This window comes from Nycticebus coucang, chromosome 11 (genome assembly GCF_027406575.1).
Source record: "Nycticebus coucang isolate mNycCou1 chromosome 11, mNycCou1.pri, whole genome shotgun sequence".
In the NCBI taxonomy this organism is placed as follows: Eukaryota; Metazoa; Chordata; class Mammalia; order Primates; family Lorisidae; genus Nycticebus; species Nycticebus coucang.
The window spans coordinates 74,480,716-74,499,086 of record NC_069790.1 but is presented as its reverse complement, the minus strand read 5'-3'; the positions used below and the strand labels follow the sequence as shown (position 1 = coordinate 74,499,086).

The window sequence follows — 18,371 nt, the reverse complement described above, 5'->3', positions numbered from 1 at the left end:
TGGGGCTGCCTCTGTGAAGGTCTTTGCTCCATAAACACTTATTTACTTGGTTATCTCCTCTAGTCCCAAGGACTCATTACCATTTGTATTCTAGCAATTCTCAAGTGTATTTCTGAACTCTAGATTTCTTTCTAGAACTTCAGACTAATATCCAAATGCTTAGATCCACTTGGATGTCTTATAGGTATTTGAACTTAGAGTGTTCAAAACTTCCGATTCCAGCTCCCCACCCCAACGCATTCCACACACTTTCCAGAAAAGTCTCTCCCTGCAGATTTCCCCATTGTTATTGGCAGCTCCCTCCTTCAAAGTTGCTCAGGCTAAAATCTTGTAGTTCTCTCTGACATCTCTAATTGTTTTTCCTATTTACTGCTGGCTAGCCTTTGAGCAGCAAATTCTGTCACCTCTGCCTGTGAAATAGATGCAGTGCACTGTAACTTTTCTTCATGCTTTCACCATCTTTCACCAGGATTACTGAAAATACTATCAAACTGGCATCCTTGCTTCAATCTTTGTCTCCCTATAGTCTATTCTCCAGTCAGCAGCAAGAGTGATTGATCCCTTTAAAACCGAATGAGATAGCTCAGTGAGTAGGGCGCCGGCCACATACATGAGGCTGGTGGGTTCAAGCCTGGCCAGGGCCTGCCAAACAACAATAACAACTGCAACAGAAAAATAGCCAGGCATTGTGGCAGGCACCTGTAGTCCCAGCTACTTGGGAGGCTGAGGCAAGAGAACCTCTTGGGCCCAAGAGTTTGAGGTTGCTATGAGCTGTGACACCACAGTACTCACCAAGGGTGACATAGTGACACAGTGTCTCAAAAAAAAAAAAAAAACCTTCATTTTATTGAGCTGATGGCAATTATCTTTGGGGACTGACCTGAAAGGAAGAGAATACTCATTGCTGATCACTTGATTAAAAAACTAATAATAAAAATAAAACTGATTTGGAACCAGCACATTGTACCTCATGATTGCATTATTGTACACAGCTATGATTTAATAAAAATAAATAAATAAAAATAAAACTGAATGAGATCATATGTCACCTTTGCTCAAAACCTCAGGGCTCTGATCTACTCCAGGTAAAAGGCAAAATCCTTACCTGGCTTACAAGGCCTGGATGATATGGCATCCCACCCCTGGTCTAACCCCGATTCCCCAAGCTCTCTCTGATCTCATCTCCTGTACTCCTACAACCCAAGTTTCTCTGCTTTTTACACATGGGCCCCTTTGCTGACCCTCAAACATGCTGTCCACTCTCTAGACTCTGGACTTCTGCAGCTCATGCTGTTTCTGCTTGGAGCATGCTTGTCCCAGATCACTGCCTGGGTTGTGCTCTCATTTCTTCAGGACCTAGAGATGCTTCTGTTCAAATGTCACCTCCACAAAGAGGCTTCTCTTGACAGTTTATATAAAGTAGTGCCCCCTCCTCCATCACTCCCTTATCCTATGGAATTACCATGGTATTTATCATATTTATTTGTTTCCTTTGTTAAAATGTAAACTCCATCAGTACAGGATTTTTATCTGTGTTGGTCACTGATGTATCTCCAGCCTTCTAGAAGACTGTCTGGCACATGGTTTCCACTCAGTAATTACTTTTAGAATGAATTAGAGCTAAATTTGCCCCGGCATTTCTATCTCCATAGGTCTTTGAATTCTAAGACATCTCTGGCTTCTCAGCTTTAGCATCAGCTGCTATCGAATCTACATTCTTGTTAACTAAGCAAGCGAACTATTAAGACCAAACACATCTGCTCAAGCCAGGCTGTTGAACTCATAATTCCTGGCAAGTATGCCTATATCAATAAATATTCAGTCACAACTAAAATTCTTTCTTCCTCAGTCAGGCAACTTCAATCTGTCTCTACAGGTCTTCCCCAGACTTCTGCTAATATAAATTACCGAAAGGCTTCTCCTCCATTTTGACTTTGCAATTGATATTAGGGCATGCCCTGATTGCAGATCTGAAGATGCTGTGAGTGGCATGAAGGCGCCTAAAGGAGGATTAGGAGTGGTCTCTCAGGAACAAAAGCAACAGTGTCTTCCAGCAAGAGAAGAGCCCTTTCAAACACTAGGGGAGGGACCGCTTCAAGGAGCAAGGAAGGCTCCATTTGGAAATTCAGGGTACTCCGAGTTTCCAAGTACTTCTGTTTCTCCTCATTTCCTCTTTCCAATCAATAAACAAAGGAGACTTGGCAAGGCTATGATTTACTGGACACTGAAATTTGGCAACACAGAGAATGAAATGAGAGTTTAGAACCAGCTGCTTCTGTGGAGGTGGAAGAGATTGAAATTGAAGGTGGTTTGCAAAGAGATCTTTAATCTATAATTTTTTTAAGTTAAAAAAGTTTTGAATTTTGTATTAAAATTTCAAAACTACAGTATAGTATAAGTAGTATGAAACACTGTTTCTTTTTTCCTTTAGGAACTCAGGCGAACAATCGCTGCTCAGCCTGATACCGCCGTACACCCCTGTGTGCTGTGTGCTGCATGCTATAGGAACTTAACTCTTGTTTATGTCAATTAGCCTGCAAACCGGGTTTGTTATACAGCATGTTACTCACTAAATGAGTGAGTTGCAGTTTCTAAGGACCTATTGACAACTTTAAGTGAGGACTTTCTGTATCCGATCCTGTCTTACCATAGTCCTATCTAGTTTCAATCATGTCTCACCTGAGTTCACAATCACCCAGATCTTCAGATGTGGTACCATTCCTTTCCCAATTTTATTTCTGGCTTCTTTAGACTACAGCTCTTCCTCTATGGCAGCATGTTACTAACTGCTTAGAGTAAGAACACTCCTGTCTCAAATATCCTTTACTCTTGTTCATACAGATTGATTGCAGGGTAAAACCTAGACAATTACTGAATAATGTAATATATAATAAGAAATATACAGAATGTTAGAGGATCAAAGAAGAGAGGTGCCAAACATCATCTAATGTTATCAGGGAAGTCTGCTCAGAAGAGATAACAGCAGGAGGGAGAGGGGAGGACTTAAAAAACCTAGGTATGTGCTAAGTGCTCTACGTACAGAGGGCGCCCCAAAAATGTATGCACATTTTAAGAAAGGAAAAAAACTGTATTAAAATTTTAATACTCAATGTATACTGAGAACATTTATTATCTTCTATCTTCTATCTCTTGTAATTATAGAAGTCTAACATGACCTTATCGTTAAAATTTTAATATGGGTTTTTCCTTTCTTAAATATGTATTTCATTTAATTCTCTTGATAATTTTCTCAGGCAGATTCTATTATCATCCTTATCTTATTGAAGGAACCAAAGAGCATTAAGAGTGACTTGCTCTTAATCACCCAACTTGCAAATAGTGGAGCTGAAATTCAAACCTAGTAAGTATGGCTCCTGAGTTCCTGCTCTCAATCATGGATGATAACATAAATCTCAGCAGTGTTCAAAGATGGCATCTGTCTAGACCAGGCATTCTCAAACTTTTTAAACAGGGAGCCAATTCACTGTCCCTCAGAGGGCCGGATTATAGTTTAAAAAAAAACAACTATGAACAAATTCCTATGCACACTGCACGTATCTTATTTTGAAGTAAAAAACAAAACGGGAACAAATACAATTCACACCACTTCATGTGGCCCGTAGACCGCAGTTTGAGGACGCCTGGTCTAGACCAAGGGAATAATATTTGCAAAGTAGTGAAAACATGGTTGGTTTGAGCAAAAGCAGGTGTTCAGTATGGCAAGAGTGTGAGTAATGGAAGAAATCAGTTCATGGAGGAGTGGGTTATTTGATGGATTTTATCTGGTAAGAAATAAGGAGTTGTTGAAAGTTTTAAGCAGGACAATAGCATGATCAAAATTGTATTTTTGAATAATCCTTCTGGAAGTGATATGAAAGATGAACATGAATAAGCTGCTATTAGGAAGCATTTGCATGATTTGAAGGAGATGATGAGGGCTTACCAGAACAGCAGCAAAATGATGGAAAAAGAGGGCATGGCACTGAATGCCCCAAAATGAAACCAAGACTTTCGTATTTGAAGCATTTCAACAGTTTCTAGAGGGAAATAAGATAATAGAGTTCCTCTATTTGCTTCTATCTTCCTGTTAATGAAACCATTCTCACTGAAGTCTTCAAAGAATCAAAGATATTGTCTAAATTAAGTAAACATTATACAAAATTTTCAGACAAGAATACATAGCTATTTTACAAACAATAATATTTAATGTTTTCACATTGAAGAATACAGAGATACTAAGATTAAATCTTTTATTTTACAAAATTTTAAAAAGTCATAAAACATAAACCTAATTATACATAAAAGAAAATCATTTTAAATAAGAGCTTATTGTGATGACATTGGTCAAATTACCTTTTCTTGGGTAGCTGTTCAAAGGTAAGGACTAGTAAATTGGGTTTCACAGAGATTTTTGTACATTTAAGCTCTTTACTTATTGGGCAGATGTGTCATTAATCCATTTGGAACGTTACTAGCTATAAGTAAAATTTGATTTTTTTTTTTTTCACAGTTGTGGGTAAATCACCTCTACCTGGAATTTCTAAGGACCAGTTTCAGTAAATAGTTTCAAAGATTAATATTTAGAAATAAATTCAAAATTAAAAAAACAAATATTAACCATCAAACAGAAGCAAGACAAGACTCTAAATAACATGTTTGTAAATAATCAATCCACATTTATTAATGTTAGCATATATTATTAGTGAATAGTTATGTTAAAGTGAAAAGACTCTGAAATACAATCTATTTCCATCAACATGTTCAAGATCGTATCAAAGTCTAGAATATATTTTATAGTGTGTGATATAAAATGATTTTGAAAAGGAATTTCTGTATTACAGAAGGTATTAAAAAAGTGACATAAAAGTCTAATGGAAAATAAAATTTTGATCCCTCGAATAAGAAAAGGATCCATCTCTATCTGGAAAGATAAAACAATACGCTTTTGAATATTTATGTGGATTAATTATTTGCCAAATTCTCCTATAATGATACTTTGTTTCCATTAACTCAATGAACTTTATGTATATAAGCATGTATTTTTTAGAACTGTATCTTGTGATAACTCCTTTTTTGATCACAAAAATTTATAGTATACATATATTAGTAATTATATATAAATGAAAATGCCCTTATCTGAAACAAATACATTATATAATATCAAACATTTTTTAGTTTTTAATAGCAAAAAAGAGAAAAAAACAGATATATTATTTACATTTGCTATCCTACTTAATAGATACATAGCCTTTTAAATCTATAATATTTTACATTTTGGCCATTTAATTCTATTTGCTTTTCTCTAACATTTACCTGGTTTTCAGGTAAACATGGTGAAAATTATTATGAATACTATTTTAAAGGACTTTACTATGAATACAAATTTTTAAAGGACTTTAAAATTTCTTTTTGATTAAAACTTTCTGTTAAAGATTAATATTTGAAAAGTTAATTTGTTACCTTAAACAACTATCGTCCTTAATCATCTTCAAATAATGAACAAAGATGCATCTTTGTAAATATATTTTAAACTTGGTTAGTGTATTAGAAATTAAAGATCAAAATTTATTGCTATGATTCACATATAACCTAGTGAGTTACTTCAAATTTTAGTCTAGAGTGTTTTTTTAAGGCACAGAATACTGCTGTTCTCTCTGTAAAGGTCCCTTTTTATAAAAATAAAATTAAACATTTTATTTTTTATAATCTTTTTAATACTTAGCATTCCAGAGTTAATGAATTATAAAAACTACAGATCCTTTGGTTAAAAAAAATAAATAGCTATCTTTGAATTTCTGATAGTAAAATAAGCAATCCACCAGTTAGGGTTCTGTATATTTTAAAATTCTTATCTTTTTATAAATAAATTTACCTAGAAAACTTTTCTTTCCATGAAGTAAATCACTTAATCATATTATTGCTTTGGATATAAAACTGGACTTCAGACTATGATAGCCTATAAATAAATGAATTTTCTACCCACACCTATCCCCTTAAAAGAAAGCCTACCAGTAGTCTAGCACAGGAGTGGACAATTCTAAATTAACAATTATTTGTTCATATAGAGCAGAAGAAGAAGAAAATTTTCATGTCAAAGAACATTGTCACTGTCAAACATCTGAGTTATAAACTGTGCATGCATTATCTTTAAACCACGGGCTTTAAGGTAATATTATTTCCTAAATGCTTTTAGGGATACCATTAAGCTACCACATTTAAAAAGAGTTTAGTGACAAACATTTTACATTTCATGAATAATACATGAACAGCTTTAATTCTATATATTATTCCCCTTAATCTTGGAACTCAGATGCTATGGGGTTTTCCTGACCCGAAGTCAATGCCATAAATTGAGTCAGTTTACCTCAGAATGAAGATTATCCAAATAATTACAGCTTGAAAAGATGTGCTTATGTCATAGCTAAAATACAGATTACTTGTGTAGATTCTAGCCTGCGGAATAAACACTAATTTTTAAATTATAGCAAGTAATACAAGTAATAGAAAAGTTTTCAATTAATGGAAATGAGAATTATAAGTCTAATATATAATTCTCAACATTTCCAATTGCTTGCAAGCTTTCAGTGAATAACAGTATGATAGCAAAAAAAGGACTCCTTAAAAATGCATTATTTTTCAGCTTTATTTCAACTGCTGTGTAGCCTAAGAAACCTACTAAACAGACATAAGTTTTTAGCCATAGGAAAGGAATACGAAATAAGGCACATGCTAAACTGCTTAAAGAATTATTACCCTGTTAGATAATGCACACCTGGAGGAATGAGTGCTAGTGATTTATGGCTTAAAGTGCTTGGGTCTAATCATCATTCTGGCCTCTTTGAAGGAGGACTTATAGCCACCAGGGTGTGCCTCACTGATCCCAGGCCAGGTGCCCCAGAAGATCCCATTGCGGACACCTCTGTATTTTTGGTGATAATATTTGCCATTTAAATTTGCAGAAAGACATGCATCAAACCACCAGCCTGAACTATAGTACAGCCCACAATTTCCAGAAGGATATCGATCATTGTCTTTATCTGGGGTGGTGAAAAACTTCATATCGTGGTTGTAATGTTTATTGAAACGTAGGGCATCTCCAGCTGTACCATTATAGTTACCAATGTGTAAACGGTATCTCAGAAACTCGTTAGCCACATAAAACTGGTCGTATAAGGCATACAGTTTGACACCATCAAAGTCTTCAAGATCTATTCTCAGAATCATTTCCTGACTCTTGGTCAGAAGATGAATTTTATCATTCCCCAGCCAAAATTCTCTTCTGAGGTTTCCGAAGCCCGCTTTGTAGTCTTGCCATGTTCTGGTGAAGTTGGTGCTGCCATCGAGACGTGCCTGCAGCAGAGTCCAGCCTCCCCCCATGGTCTCCATGTCACAGTAAACTTCAAAGCTACTGTTTTTGGGATCAGGTGTTACTCTGTAGATCTCACTGCTTCTTTTGCCTATTGTGTAGTACTCAGAACAGTCTTTATATATTAGATGTTGAACTGAAGGGGGAGAAAAGGCAGGCATTGGATATTGTTAATAAAGACTATGCATCTGAAGAATTCTTTAATGTGCAAAAGCAGTTTGGTAATTCAATCAATGGAAATAATGAAACTTTGCTTTGCTAAACTTACTTGCATCTGTTTAGCAAAAGCTTGTTAAGGTCTCAGAACAAGAATCTGATATTATAAAGTAGAAGGTGCTCTCTCATATACTCCTGGTTGGTCCTGATACTGACAGCATCAACAACAAACAATAATAAGAAAAGAATAAGTAAAAGTAGTAGTTCAGTAATTTTAGTAATTTAGTTTATTTAGCAAGGGCTACCTATAAACTCTAGTCCAGGCACTCTGCCAAAGATAGCATAACATTTTCACACATAATATGCACATCAGCCTTATGATGTAGGGATTCTGGCCAGTCTGCAAATGAGACTATTTAGGCTTAAAGCAGATCAGTGGCTTGCCCAAGTTCACATAAGCACTGAGTGGCAGAGCCAGCACATGAACTCAGATCTGGCTGGCACCAAAGCTTATTCTTATAAACTTTGCATTCCTTGGTCCTAAAATTCATGATTCCAAATCTCCAAGAATTGCATTCCACACATACAGAGGAAGCCCAGGCTTCTATTTCCTTTCACCTCAGGGAGCTGATAGCCTCTGCTGTCAGAATGTTTTATGCAATATGTTCCAAATGAGGTATTAACATTCTAATGTGCACTGTTGATGATAAGTTTACATTTATTTTATTTGGCAGCTACATAAAGAAAATCAAGTGAAATCTTCTTTCAATGACAACAATATTCTTGGTCTGAATTTAATTTTCCAGGGAAGTGTTTAGCTACTGTTTCACATTTTTAGTTTCTAGAAAGAAATGGCAAGTGATTGATTAGGTTCAAATGTTTAATAATCAATTACCAGAGTTTTGTAGGAGTCAAAGACAATTATTTACTGCTAGATAATTTTTATAAAAATTTCTGACAGATGAAGTAACATTAATATAAGATACTGTCAGCCACAAAAATCTATTCCTATATATTTAGAACTCAGAATATTCAGATATTTCTCCAAAACTTTAAGGAGAAAAATAGAACAATAGAATCGTGTTCAGATCATTATAAGTGTCATGTACCATCAAATCTAATGTGTATGCAATGATGTCACCTAGAATGTGCACTTCTGATTTGCAATGTGCAGGGTACATGTCAGACACAGGCTGCCACGGGTGTTAGCAACAGTGGTCTTTGAAACTGCAACCCACATTCACTGGCTGATTCCCTGGGGGCGAAGCATGCCTGAGGTACTCGCTCCAAGGAAAGTGATCTCTACATGTCCCTTCCACCTCACACTCATAGTAAGTAGAGGTCCTAAAGCAGAGATGGCTTTCCAAGTATAACAAGACCATCCGCAGCAGTCCCCAGAATGCAGGTGGAAAACCACTGTTGGGGGAGGGGGCAGTGCCATTGTTAGTTCATGGGCAGGCTAGATAGTCAGGTCTGTGGTCCTTTACATGTATTCAATGAAATTAATTCAAGTCATTTGGATGGTAAGGATGAGCTCTATTTTTGTATCCTTGAATTCTAGCTAAAGGCAAAAGAGATAGAAATAAAAGTGGCATTGCAAAACTCTCCCCTGAAAACATTTTTGTGGAGCTAGTTCTCAAAGCAAAAAGTTTTACACACACACACACACACACACACACAAAGCTGCTTTTACTTCATCTATAAAATCTCTCATTTTTATTAGCTATTTGGGATTATGAACTGCAGATCACTTGCAGATCTTTCAAGGACTTCTTGTCGCCCATCACAAGAAGAGCTGATTCCCAATGAACAAAGCACAGCTGTGAACAGTGCCTTATCATACTGTTTTCAAACACCTCAGTGAAGAGAGAGATAAGTTCAGTGAACTAAAACATGAAGAAAGTCTCTATTTCTGCCTGTGTCTGTAGGTCTGGCATTAGTAAATAAAACCTTAAAATTGACAGTGCTTTCTTACGGTTACAGAATTTATTCTGATTTTTATAATTAGGTCATATGTCATTTCTGTGGTCACATTTGAGAAGATTATTTTTTTCCTGTACACCTTGACATTATCTATTTAACTTATTTTTTCAGGTTAATGTTTATCAATATTGTCTAGCCATAGAACATCTAAGAACAAGTGAGAAAACATTATTACACATACCTGGACGTGACTGTATTTGTTCTTGGCTGGGACACTTTGAACATTTGCCATCCAAACTATTGACAACAAATGTTAGGTTTGCCACTTTGCTATCAACGTAACTTTCTACGTTGTTCATGTTTACAAGATGCAGCTGCTCCAGGCGGCCGTGCAGCGCGTCGATCTCCCCCTGGGCGCTCTTCAGCTCGGAGGACAGCTTGTTAACCTCGCTCTCTAGTTCTCTGACTCTGTTGTCACCAGCCTCTCCGAGGGTTCCGGGGTCCGGCTCGCGGTTGTCGTCAGCCTGCAGTTTGCACTCTTGGCAAGACTTCCTTAGGCTATGTACGATCTCCTTCAGGTTCTGGACTTCTTTGAACACCTCCTCCATCCTCCCCAACTGCGCTGGGAGCTGGATAGTCAGGGGAGGCAGGGCCACCTGGTAGGGGCACTCGCCTGCCTCGCATTTCCCTCTGCTTTCCAGTCTCATCGGGCAGGCGTCCTTGGCTCTTTCATCTTTGATTTCCTCTGTTCCGTTGTTTGCCACTGCCCAAACCCCGCAGGTGGCGAGGACAGCTGAGCTCAGCCAGTACCAGTGAGCCGGCTTCATGTCTGCAGCGCTTCTCCCCTCAGCAGGAGTGCGCGGGGCTGGAGCTGCTTTATAGCGGCAGCTGCCTGAGTCAGGCTTTCTGCGTTCCCAGAAAAGGGCGGGAGCGTTTGCATCACAAGTTGCAGAAACGCACAGGAAGAAGAGATCGCCCTCATCAAAGGCACCTTGCCAAAAACTGTAATTTGTTCTCAGTCAAAATAATGTGCATCAGAATGATCATATTCAACTGGATGGACATATCCAACAGCATTCACTTTCATAAGAAAGCAGGGTCTTGCATTTCAAAAATAATTTGGTATACTTACGTTTGAAGTAAATCACTTAATTATACTTAACTCCTTGGAAAAAAAATAGTTTTTAAAGATCATAATTAACATGCTGGTTATCCAAACTGTTTAAAGAACAGAAATGCTGCTAAAATAGAAACAGTGCTTTTTCCTTCTTAGAATGGGGTGTTGAGGCACCTGTATTTTCTTTATGCTTGTCTTTCAGGTGAAATCTTAAGCACTTTTAAGTTTCTAAATATAACAAAGTGCAGCTTTCTGAGTCCTGCAATGGATTTTTATTTCATCTATTTGCAAAAGAAGAAAACTGGTAGAGAAAAAAATGTTGCTTTCTGTTCCTTTGACTGTAACATGGTGTATATAAACGTCTAAATGCCTAAAACACATTTAAAAGCACATTGTCGTCTCCTGTCAGAACCAGTAGCTGCCTTCTTTGCCCATCCCGGTTTCTGTGACTGTGCTGTCCTCTTCCAGCCATTCCAGTCTCCGTTCTGAGGCTTCTTTTTTTTTTTTTTGTTCTGAGGCTTCTTTCTCTCCACTGCAGCCTCTTCCCTTCCCTTCCTTCCCACCGGCAGCCCTGAGGAGCAGGCCTCTTGCTTTCTGTCTCCACCCCTCAGTAGGCTGCTTGGCCTGTCACCTTGTTCAAGACATGTCAGCACTAAGGACAGTTTTCAAACTTTTCCCCTCAGAGGCTGGAGGCAGGAAGGGGGAACTGGCTTCAAGTAGAGAAACTGCCTCCTTTTAATTTGTTTTGCATATGGACTTCTCGTGTCAGATGTCTTTTTAAAGAAGGATTTTATTGCTTTAAAAATAATTTCAAAATGATTGACATGGATAAAAATCCAAATTATTTACAGAGTGTTTTAAGTAATATGAAAATCTATCTTGTGTTTATTTCTTTATCCCAATCTCTATATACCCCTTTCCTTCTAGCCAAACCTTGTCCTTGTTCTTGAAAGGTAGCAGGCTCACCTGACATGTCCAGGGCTGGAGCTGCTCTCGCAGGCTCAGGAGACCTGGCTCCCAACCCTGGATCTGCCTCTAGTTATATGTCCACGTCGCGTAGATCATTAACTTTACTGAGTCTTTGTTCTTGTACCTGTGACAGAGGAATTTAGCGAGTCTCCCTTCATACAGGAATGATACTTACACAAGGGGAAAAATGCAGTACATAAATGTGGCATTCTTTCCAAACAAATTTGTCAAACATGTTCTACACACCTTATGACTCATTTCCCTCCATTCTGTGACTGGGCTTCTTAACAATCTTTTGTTTTTCTTCATTCCACTCAATGTACTCTAACCAATTTTAGAGAATTTTTAACTTTCCAGCTAAAAGTATCTATTTAATCTGCTAATTTCATTTCTCTCTCCCCACCCACTTTCAAGTTATGACACTCTCCTGTTGTGAGAAATAAGTGAATGATTAGATAATTTTAAAAGGAATGATGATAATATAGGTAAATATTTTATAAAGTAGAAATATACATATAGGAGTGATGTTTAGTTTCTGGTACTTTATTGAATCTCCTTGACTGGTTCATGTTTAGTTAAGTCTTTATTAAGGCTGCCCTGCACACTCAGTACTGTGCTGGAGCCTATGTGAGATGCTGTTCTAGGCACTGGGCTACGCCAGTAAACAAACCATACAAAAATGTTTTTCCTTCATAGAAAGGGGTATTGAGGACCTCATATTTTCTTCATGATGGGCTTTCAAGTGAAATCCTAAACACTTTTTAAAGTTTCTAATTCTAACGGAAGTGCAGCTTTCTGACTTCCTTGCACTTTGGGTTCATCGCCTTAAGTCAGCCTTGCTTGTTTAGCACTGCTGTTGATTCTCTGGCTCTGCACACCCTAGAAGCCAAGGCCAGTGGCATAGTTCCACCTACAAAGCTTGGAAGTGCTTTGGGAATTGGCTGTTGTCCCTTCAGGATACATAGGAAAATCCCAAAGTAAAGGCAGAGAACTTCTCTATTAACCAGCTTCATTGACACTAATAAGTCATCCTCTAGATTTTTAGTCTGAAAGGTCGCTGGCCACTGACCACAAGGCAGATGCTAAGTGGCCACCACACGAGAGAGGCTCTGTAACCTACGGGGGAAGAAAGGGTTGTGCTATCTTTACAGTTACCATTTGTGCTGCGCATGAGCAAAGAAAGAGCTCAGTTCAATAAATGACTTGCCTGGCCATTTAACAGTTTTTAGTTTTGGTTTTTCAGTTCTTAAGAGACAGAGCTGGAATTTGAACCTGGATATGACTTCAAAGTTCATGTCATTTCTCTTATGTCACAGTGCCACATGGGAGGAAAGATAATATGAGGAAGGTATTTTAGAACCACATGGAAGGCCTGGTGCTTAAATCAGTGCTTAGAGATCAATGGGGAGCCACTGAAAGCTTTTGAGCAAGGACAATAGAATTCCTTTTCTCCCCTGGGACCACTTTTAGGAATGAATCTTCTGCTAAAAACCAGTGGGAAGTGGTGTTCCAGGTGGGGGGCAGTAGTGTGGCACAGGCACCCAGGGAGACGTGAACCAGTGTGGTGGCTGGAGGGTGGAGAAGGGGATGCAGACGTTATGTCTAGGAGTGGTAGAAGCCATACGCTCAGATAAGCCGTGAACAGTGGAAGGAGTGGAGAATGGAGGCAGAACTCTGAAATATGACTCTGATTGCAGTCAAGTAATGTCATGGTAATGGGACAGACGGAACAGTAGGGTTGGGAGAGTGTAGTAGTATTTCTGTTTTCAGTACATTGAATTTTGAGTATTGACAAGCCATCAAATAGTAATATCTGGGAAATAATTGGACTTCTGGTTATGAAAATCAGCACAGGATATGGTTGTCAACTTGAAATCACAGGAACCAAAAGGATGGTTAAAGAAATAGGACGAAAACCAGAACAGTACAGGAGCGTCCTGTATACCAGTAGAGGGGATTTCAAGAAGGAAGAAGCCATCAGAAAATCAAAACCCGAACAGCTGTCTTCTTTGCCCTCGAGTCCTGTGGATTCCCATGCTCTGACCTTTGTTCTCTTCCCTCTTACTGAAAGCCTGTCAGGCTTTTCTTATGCCAATCCTGCCCTGACTCCTGGTTTTGGCTATTGATTCCTCATGACCATGTCAGAATCTTGCTTTCTATCCCAAATTTGCCCTCAACCCAGCACGGAGACGTTATATTCATGTGTAGATTTTTTTCCAGATCTGAACAAATTATTTAACATCAGTACATGGTGGGATTTTAGAGTAGCAAGATTTGTCTCTATAAGTCATGTATGAAAATTACTATCAGTCTATCTTCATAACATGTATGGACTGTGTATGTAAGAGAGAATTTGCATTGTCTACACCTTAATCAGATTCCTAAAGTAAAGTTTCATTTCCCCAATGTAGTTTTTTTAAGGAAACCCTTTATATTTCTATTTGTACACAGGAAGTAAGTAAATTTAATGATAATTATTATAATATCGAGATCCTTTCACTGATGTTAAGCTTATGAATTTAAAATATTTGTGGTTTCTGATTTATTAAGTTCAGGAAACTTTGATTATTCCTTAGGGACAAAACATTTACTTTTTAAACTAATTGATTTGAACTGTTAACAGTAAATAATGTTTATTTTAATATTCCCTAGCAGTCTTAGTTCTTATTCATTATAAACTTCAGGAGAAAAACTTAGTCAAGATTTTGGCAACCAAGAAAGAGATCAAAAACTGCCTGATTTTGGTTAAAGCTAGAGTAAGAGTTGGCAAGTTTTCTAGTCTGTCATAGATGAAGAGGTTCAGACTCTAAATCCCGCAGGATGGACCTACCACAAAAGATCTGTTATGTGAATCCTTAAGGCTTCTAGACCAACTAAAGAGAAAGGCAGAAATAGCCAAAGATGTGCTGTTAATGACAGTACATAACACACAGTTATTGATATTCTGATGGCCCAGCTCTTTGGAGGAGTATCTAGGGATTCTCAGGTTAGAATTTATGGAACTGGAATATAATGTCCATCAGTCAATATCTGTCAGCAAAATCTCTTTTTATTGTATACCCCACATCAAGCCAGGGATCATGGGGGACCCAAGAGGTTCATGGACATGGCATCTAATTTTACTGTCATCTCCCCAAAGTTTTAGAGACTTAGAAAGTTTCATATAACCAATGTTGAGGAAACAAAATGTATTTGCTTTTATTTCTTGTATTGTTTCTTTTTATATTCCTAAAACAAAATAATAAAGAAAGTAAAGAAATTAGGAAAGTGAAATTGTGTCTTTCTGAATTTTGTCTTGGTTTCTCATTATGGGTGACGATTATTTTATACAAAGTCAGCATGAATACTGAATTAGCAAATGCTGAATCATTGCTCCTAGAGTTAGGTATCTACAAGCCTCTGGTAATACCATTTTTTGATAACCAATACATAAGATTATTTTAAGTATGATTCTGTTTAAAGACACCTTATTTAATATATATTGTTGATTCATTAACACAGAACTCATGGCCAACAGAACTATAATTCAAGCCTGAAGGAAATTTATTTAATACATGTAATTATCTCACAGCTTTCTTGAGCTTAAGAACTCTAGACAGCACTTCAGCACTATTCTCAATGGCCATTTTAAGCAGTAAAATTGCGAAAAAACACAAAAATGTAAAACAAACAAACAAACAAAAACCCATGGCACTAAATAGACATGTTTATTGTATGAAATTTGAACAAAAGAAGGCAGAAAGTTACCTTCTTCAACTTCACCTGGTGCTTTGACGACTCTAAGTTTTTACTATTCCGCACGTTTCCACAAAAGGTCCCAAGAGGGTACAAGTATTAATTTGGGGGTTACAAATAAAGTTTAGAAAGTAGGTGAATCGTGAACAAAGACAGAATCCATGAGTAATGAAGATCAACTGTATGTTGTTACGAAATTCGTGGCTTTAAATTTTGGGGATGTCTATACACTTATTCTGAGATGGGTAATTTGGTTTTATCTCTTTTATCCCTTGCATTTCCTGGGAGGTTTTATTTATCTGTCTATATTTAACATTTTGAAATAATATATAAATGTGAACTTATATAACATATAACATTACAAGGGTATATATTGTTACATAATGTTATATAATATCACATAATGTATGTTATATAATCTATGTAAATATAAATTTAATCATGAAATTTAGCTTGGGAATTTCTTTTCATATTTTAATTTATTTGTAAGATAGCATTCTGCTTAAACAAACTATTGCAGAAAAGTGAAAATATTAAAATTACATGCTAATTCAATAATTTCATCCTGAATGTATAACTTTTAAATGACTGCCTTGCACTCTTTGAAACTTGTTCTTTTGGCTCGGTGCCCGTACCACAGTGGTTATAGCACCAGCCACATACACCAAGGCTGGCGGGTTCAAAGTGGGGCCAACTGCAACCAAAAAATAGCCGGGCGTTGTGACAGGTGCCTATAGTCCAGCTACTGGGAGGCTGAGGCAAGAGAATCGCTTAAACCCAAGAGTTTGAGGTTGCTGTGAGCTATGATGCCACGACAATCTACCCAGGGCGACCTAGTGAGACTGTCCCCCCCCCCAAAAAAAAAAAGAAAAAGAAAACTTGTTTTTTAAAGACTCTTAAGCTTATCTTATGTGATATATATGTCAGCATGTGAATTCTCAATAAATGTTAATTTAAAGGCCATTTCCACTGTGCTGGTAACTAAAGAAATTTTATGAATTGGAGAACATGTTTTAGATTTCAGATTAACATTGAAACCCTATAGTTTCTCATCCAAGTTCTTCTAAGGAAATCTTTTTGAATATGATTTAAAGTATATCATTCTGAGGTATAGCATTATCTTATTTAGTTTATTGGTTGTTCTGCTTTTAGTTTGATATTATATATGATTTGAGTCATTTCCTGTTATTTGCAGTGAAAAATTTTCAGGGTAAGAAAAAAAATTCTTCATGATCATTATCAACAGCTGTGAAATTTCTTGACCCTTATTTAAACTATCCACCATTATTTGTCACAGCATTCTCTGCTTGTGTATTTAAAACAAAATTATTTGATCATGTTTATATGTATAAATAACATGGCATGTGTTTTAACACTTAATACAAAATTCAGCTACAACAATTGCTGTTGCACAAAAAGATGACAAAATAGACACATAAATTGTCAGTCATATAAATATAGATTTAAAATAAATCTGCATTTATTACTGTGATCATCTCAAACCATAGCAAGATACAACAGAGTGAAAAGAACCCTCAGAATGGTAGTCACTGAACCAATGTTTCTGGTGAAGAATCACTAACTCTCTTGCCACTTAAGGCCTCAGGAAGCAAGGCCTTAGTTTTCTCATCTGCAATATAAGACAATCAGGTTAAGTGTAACATTTCATGATTCTAAATGTTATTAAATAGAAACCATGTAATAGCAAAGCAGATCATCAAGACAGAAACATAAATACATATTTTTCTTTAATTAAATTATTAATTCCAATAGATCTACTTCTTAGTTATTCACCCATTCAACAAATACTTATAATTATCCCATCTATCACTGGGCAAGGGACATGAACAGAACTTTCTCTGAAGAAGATGGACAAATGGCCAATAAACATATGGAAAAAAAGGTCATCATCCCTAATCATCAGAGAAATCCAAATTAAAAACCACCCTGAGCTATCACCTAACCCTAGTGAGAATAACTCACATCACAAAGTCCCAAAGCTGCAGATGCTGGTGCAGATATGGAGAAAAGTAAACACTCTTACAGTGTTGGTGGGATTGCAAATTCTAATATAGCCTCTTTGGAAAGAAGTATGGAGAGTTCTCAAAGAACTCAAAATAGATTTTTCATTTGATCTTGCAATCCCATTATTAGGTATCTACACAGAAGGAAAAGAATCATTTTATCATAAGAACATTTGCACTAGATTGTTTATTGCAGTTCAATTTACAATTGCCAAGATGTGGAAATAACCCAAGTGCCTATCAACCCAGGAATGGATTAACAAACTGTGGTATGTATAGTATACCATGGAATACTATTCAGCCATAAAAAGATGGAGACTTTACATCTTTTGTATTAACCTGGATAGAGTTACAGAGTATGACAAGAATGGAAAAGCAAGCATCCAATGAACTCAATACTTATATGATCCAGTAGATGAACTAATACATGCCTACACAAGAGAAAAACTCCATTTAATTCAGGTGTGGGGAAATGAGGGAGGGGAATTGGTGTGCTCCCACTTAATGGGCTACATAAGAGTATATGGCACACCTCCTGGGTGTGGGACACAACTACAACAGGAACCTTACCCAACAAACACAAACATTGTAAACTAATCATTTGTACCCTCATATTAATCTGAAATAAATTTAAAAAATACCTACTTTGCAGTTCTTGGACCAGGCTCTGTACTAACACTGAGGATAACCAGGCGAAAGACAGGCATGTCCCTGACTTTGTGGAGCTTTAAGTCAGACCAGTAAAGGCAGAGCCAATCTTGGGCAGAGGCAAAACATTTGGTCTTAATGTGTAGTTCAGTAAGATTATCTTTTCTGAACCCCGAAATTTCCTTCTGCTTTTCCACGTCATTAGACTCTCCTTTTAGAGTCATTTTAAACAAATTATACCACAAATGTGGCACTGAGTCTATAAATGCAGTCATGAATCGATTCATTACAGAGACACATTCTGAGAAAAACATTAGGCAATCTTATTGTGCAAACACCATCAAGTGTCCTTACACAAACCTGGATGGGGTAGCCAGCTGCACACCTAGGCTGTATGGCAGAGCCTACTGCTCACAGGCCACAAACCTGTACA

General features: G+C 37.1%; 2 protein-coding genes and 1 non-coding gene across 3 annotated transcripts in view; 2 read left to right on the top strand and 1 right to left on the bottom strand.

Annotated features, from left to right (window-relative positions):
• Positions 1 to 18,371, top strand: part of CCDC146 (coiled-coil domain containing 146) — a 203,549-nt gene that overhangs the window by 60,289 nt on the left and 124,889 nt on the right. The gene's annotated exons all lie outside the window — the stretch shown is intronic.
• Positions 846 to 914, top strand: LOC128560670 (small nucleolar RNA SNORD2). Its single transcript, XR_008373135.1, has one exon. It is a non-coding gene; the product is annotated as a small nucleolar RNA SNORD2 (small nucleolar RNA).
• Positions 6,626 to 10,386, bottom strand: FGL2 (fibrinogen like 2). Its single transcript, XM_053608550.1, has 2 exons — positions 9,687 to 10,386; positions 6,626 to 7,502 (listed from the first exon to the last, which is right to left on the bottom strand). Exons 1-2 carry the CDS (start codon positions 10,270 to 10,272, stop codon positions 6,796 to 6,798), a joined length of 1,293 nt encoding a protein of 430 aa, XP_053464525.1. The 5' UTR covers positions 10,273 to 10,386; the 3' UTR covers positions 6,626 to 6,795.

Bases quoted from the DNA above. Each gene is read 5' to 3' on its own strand.
- FGL2 (XM_053608550.1), bottom strand. From the start codon at position 10,272: ATGAAGCCGGCTCACTGGTACTGGCTGAGCTCAGCTGTCCTCGCCACC. The intron at 7,503-9,686 runs GTATGTGTAATA...CTCCCCCTTCAG, and splicing joins ACAAATACAGTCACGTCCAG to TTCAACATCTAATATATAAA.